The sequence below is a fragment of the Hemibagrus wyckioides genome, linkage group LG17, assembly GCF_019097595.1.
Source record: "Hemibagrus wyckioides isolate EC202008001 linkage group LG17, SWU_Hwy_1.0, whole genome shotgun sequence".
Taxonomy (NCBI): domain Eukaryota; kingdom Metazoa; phylum Chordata; class Actinopteri; order Siluriformes; family Bagridae; genus Hemibagrus; species Hemibagrus wyckioides.
The window spans coordinates 15,816,532-15,821,749 of NC_080726.1; the positions used below are offsets into that span (position 1 = coordinate 15,816,532).

Below are 5,218 nucleotides of genomic sequence, written 5' to 3' on the forward strand. Positions count from 1 at the left end.
CGTAAACACTCGGATGGAGAAAACATATGGCCTGCAAGCAGAAACAAGATTTTAAAAAAGGAACTGTGGTTTTGAACAGTTTAACACATGTGTTATGCCAGAGATAATAGAATTATAAGAAAATATCTAAGTTTACAAGCTTTCGGGTGTGTCTGGCCTTTTTGGCAACCACAAATTTGCCTCCTTTTTTGCTTCAGCAGACTGCTTTTCCCCGAGCCAAATGAGGTGCTGGTTAAAAACAGTGCAGTGGCAATTTGTCAGTCTGGTTATTATGGATTTCCATCAGCTGTTCTCAAAGGACTGTTTTGTACTTATACTCAAAATATACTCAAAATACTTAAGTACATTAGGAACAGTAAGCATACCTTTTAAGAAATTAATATGCCGTCAGTGGCTTGATGGTTCTAGCAGGTTTAGTGGAGTTATAAACTGGTGGACAGAGGCCAGTAGCATTCACATCATGCAGAAAACACAAAAGCACATCACTTGCCTATACGTATATGCAGGAGGAACTTTCATAACATGGTATCTGTTAACTGGGCATGGGTAGAATGATTATAAAATCATTTTAGGTGATTTCTAAAGCTCTAATTTCCCAAATTACAGGGATTGTATGTCAGGTTTAAAAGTGTTTCTCCACATGTGTACATATAATTTCAAAGATAAATTAAACTGGTATTTGCAAGTTTACTTATTTTAGTATTCTGTTTACATTTTTTTCTGTCCCAGCTGTTAAGTTCTGCCCCTTTTCCCTAAAATGTAATTCGCAAGGCATTTCAACCACAGAGCTGAAGGTAGCTGGGAGTGAGGAGACTAAATGTTCTTTATTGTAACTACATTGTAATTACATTTGCCATAGCAAGCTCCAAGAGGTGCTAAAAGTTCTTTATCTTTTACTTCTTTTGGCAGTTAATCTATTCTGTTGTTTCTGTATTTCTGCAGATTTTCAGAGATGCTAAAGACTCCATGATCTGCAGTATTCCTGAAACACAGACAGCCAGGAGATTGTGGGAAAAATCCAGAAGTACAGAACGAGACCTGTACAGTTCTGTTTGTTTGCTCTGCTCTAAACGAATCTAGAGATCCTGTGATGTTATGGATATTTAACCAAAAGACTCTTCCATCTTTCGGTTTGGTAAAGGTGTACCAACTATGAATTAGCCAATGCTAAAACCAGGAGCAAACATTTCCTAGCTCCAGCTGCATCATTACAACAGCCATTGGAATTCTGGGAAACAGAATGCCAGCCAAGACACCTATGTATTTAAAGACACCCACACCAAAGCATGGCAAAAAGCTAAAATTGAGGGATGTTCTCTCTAGTGATATGATCAGCCCTCCTCTAGGGGACTTGCGCCACAGCGCCCATGTTGGACCGGAAGGTGAGGGTGATATGTTCGGAGATGTTGGCTTCCTCCAAGGCAAACTGGACATGTTACCTTCCTTAGCACATCCCTCTTCAAACAACATGAGCAGGCATGTTGATGACATGTTTGAGATACAAGGCCTACAGCAAAGGTATAACTCCCATCATAACTCAAATGACAGCTCCATTCTTAAAAGCACATTCTCAATGCCTGCCTTCATTGCCCCTGAGCAGCCACCTCCGAAACCTCCTCGACTACACTTAGAGGAAAGCTCTAGTCAACATAAGCGCCACCACAATCAGCAGCAACACTCCATGTCTGTGTGCGCAGACGGGGATGGACACTACCGGGAACCCTACCATGATTTCACCCTATCTGCTTCCATCCCCATCTTGAGACACCTTATGCCCTCTCCTGGTTCTTTCTCTGAGGCCTCCTCAGATGACTCAATGTCCGAAGTTTGTGTTCCACCAGACCCTAAACGAGGTCTGAGCCTGGACTCTGATACTGGCCTGAGCAATGAGGACCTGCGAAGTGAGCACAGTGAGTCTCCTGCATTCTCTCCCACAATGTCACGCTCAGAGTCTCTTGCTGGCCTCGACCTGGATCTGGGACCATCCATTCTGGAGGACGTTCTCAGGATAATGGACCGTTACAAGAGTGTGAAAGACAGGTGTGAGCTGTAAGCTGGCAAAGAAACTTGTAATGTGCATATCTTTGCTTGGCCTTGTACTTCCCTTGCTGGACACTGGAGTAAATCTTTGGGACAGAATGACTACAAACTAAAAACTGCATCTCTTTCTGTGTAAATGACCATCTGAAATGTAGATGCAAAATGGAAAACTGTTTTTGTATACTGTTTATATTGTACATTTACATTATTATATTAAAAAAAATCTCCTCAGTGTAAATAGACTGTGACTTTTTTGCTGCCTTACATTATAATTTAAAGTATGTAAACAAGGAAAAATCCAGTGCAAAAGTTACTAATTGCACATTAGTCAATTTATGACCAATATGAAATGCTGACTTGATTATTACTTTTAAGCAGAAACCAGTTCATCTTGATACCCATAATTATAGGTTTCCATTATTTCCCTTTTTTGGGGGCGTTCTATCAGAAACACAGTTTATTATTGATTTGTATCATAATACGAGATATGGGTTTAACATGGTCATGTAAATAAAATAATATTGAAACCAATTCAAGTATTTATTATTTCATCATCTAATTGATATGAATGCAAACAATGGACAAAAGAATATTACCTCAGGATCATCAATACAGGAAAATTACACAAGGAAAACACCATTTACAATATATATATATATATATATATATATATATAAATCTGGCTGTGGAATATGGTGTATGATTGTATTATGCATTAACTGAGCACTTATCATAGAAGCAAATGAAGTACAAATGATATTATATGTATTTTAGGGAGCGGTGCTTCCTTCTTGTCAGGTAGTCTATTATTGGATGCTGTATGACCCCTACTGTACACTGACCCTAACTTCCTTCCAGGCTGTAACAAGAATTTCCCTCTGGCTGTTATTGCAGAAGAAAAAAAATGTCTTCATCTTCATTAAAAAGTAAAAAAAAAATTTAAATAAAAAATAGCCCTTAAACTGGGGTCTCTCAGGAGTCTGTAATATATGGTCATTACTTCATTACATGTGGGTTTTGTGAAAAACTCGATTCTTTGTCAATTTTTGTAAAAGAAAATTAATTTCACACAACGTAATAAAAACAATTCTAGTGAATGTAGCAGCATGAGTCAGTCCAAATTAAGACCAACATTTGACTCTTATCTCTGTATGACTCAGGCAGCATTATGTATATACTCACTGTCTATAGGAACAACTACACATTCATGCATCTAATCAGCAAAATGCTTAAATCAAGCAAATACAGGTCAAGAGCTTTAGTTAACTTCAGTTAATGTTCACATCAAACATCAGAATGGAGAAAAGTGTGCTCTCTGTGACTTTAACAGCTTTGGTTGTTGGTGCCAGATAGGCTGTTTTGAGTATTTCATAAACTGCTGATCTCCTGTGAATTTCACACAAAACAGTCTCAAGGGTTTACAAAGGGTGGTGTGAAGAACAAGTCAGCAGAAGATTTACAGGCTGAAACACAGCTTGTTGATGAGAGAGAGAGGAGAATGACCAGACTGGTTGGAGCAGACAGGAAGTCTCTAGCAACTCAAATCATTGCAAGCAGAAAAGTGTTTCAGCCTACACAACACACCAAAGCTTGACCTCAAGGTTTTGATGGGAATGCCGATATGCTTCTCTGATGGGCAGAAAATCACATCAGTTTCCACACCAGTCAGCCAAGAACAAGAACCCTATGCTATCATGGGCACAAACTCACCAAAACTGGACAGACTGGAAAAACACCAGGTGATTTTATTTTTTCTAATCTTCAACTGTCCACTTGGGGTAGGATTGTCCTCATCATAGCCCCAGGTTCATATTCTATGTTGACTGGTGTGGAACCTGATGTGATTTTTTTGTTGTTGTTGTAGCCCATCTTCTTCAAAGTTGATGTTTTGAAATACTTTTCTGCTCACCATGATTGTAAAAAGTGATTATGTGGGTGATATCACTTAATATTTACATTTACGGCAGACACCCTTATCCAGAGTGACTTACAATTTATCTCATTTTATCCAACTGAGTAATTGATGGTTAAGGGCCTTGCTCAAGGGCCCAGCAGTGGCAGCTTAGTGGACCTGGGAATCAAACTCACAACCTTCTGATCAACACCGTCACCACTAATTTACCACAACCCTTATCAAATACTATTTTCATAATTGTTATTAATTAATCATTTACTTATTACTTAAACCAAACAGACTGCTAAGTAACTTTTTAGAACGTTTAGCATGTGGTATCTAAAGTATCTAAAGGTCAATCAATAAAAACAAAACAAACAAGGCAACTTAAATCTATTCGCAATATTAAGAAATATAGGACTGTTCATATAACACAATGTTTAAAATCTTACAACAAAAATAATTTAAAAAATACAAATAATAATGAAAAATTATGAAAAATAAATATAATCTCTAACCTCATGGATTTTTCTACAAATTATTTTGCACAAGTATAAATTGATGAGTGATATAAATGGGTCCCTGAGTTCTAACAAGTAAAGGATCTTGTGTTAACTCTCCCCTGTGGCAACTGCTCGCAATCTTGGGGTAACCGTGGACAATCAACTGTTCTTTTCCCCCCATGTTACTAATGTGACTCGCTCATGTCGGTTTCTTCTGTACAACATCAGAAGGGTTCAACCATTTCTATCCACACAGGCTACTCAGGTTCTTGTTCAGTCTCTGGTCATTTCGAGACTGAACTACTGCACCTCTCACCCAGCAGGTTTTCCCCTGAACACAGTTCGTCCACTGCAAATGATCCAAAATACAGCTGGACCACTTGTTTTCAGCCTGCCCCACACTACCCCACTGCTACTTGGGGAAATACAATGAATTAGTTTTATATATTCACTTGAAGGTACATTTAATCCAAAATTATTGACAAATTTATTGTAATTATCTAGATCACCTGAATGATTTAATAAGTCTGTAACAAAAATGAAACCTTTTTTAAACCAGTCACTCCAAAAAATGGTCTTGTTTTTGAATAATATATATATATTGATTGTTCCAAATAATACGATTTAATAAATATCAAAAAATATATTTTAAAATATATTATATTTTTTAATATCCACTTTGATTAGTCTGGTCTGTGTTAGACTGTACTGCAATCAGATAACGCGTTTACAACAGACTAGCCAATCATAATCACGGAAGAGGATGACGCGTTTAGGAAGC

General features: G+C 37.7%; 1 protein-coding gene across 1 annotated transcript; it reads left to right on the forward strand.

Annotated features, from left to right (window-relative positions):
* The first annotated feature begins 946 nt into the window (after positions 1 to 946).
* zgc:154093 (uncharacterized protein LOC777623 homolog) lies at positions 947 to 2,571 on the forward strand. Its single transcript, XM_058412831.1, has one exon. It carries the CDS (start codon positions 1,241 to 1,243, stop codon positions 2,051 to 2,053), a length of 813 nt encoding a protein of 270 aa, XP_058268814.1. The 5' UTR covers positions 947 to 1,240; the 3' UTR covers positions 2,054 to 2,571.
* Positions 2,572 to 5,218: the final 2,647 nt, after the last annotated feature.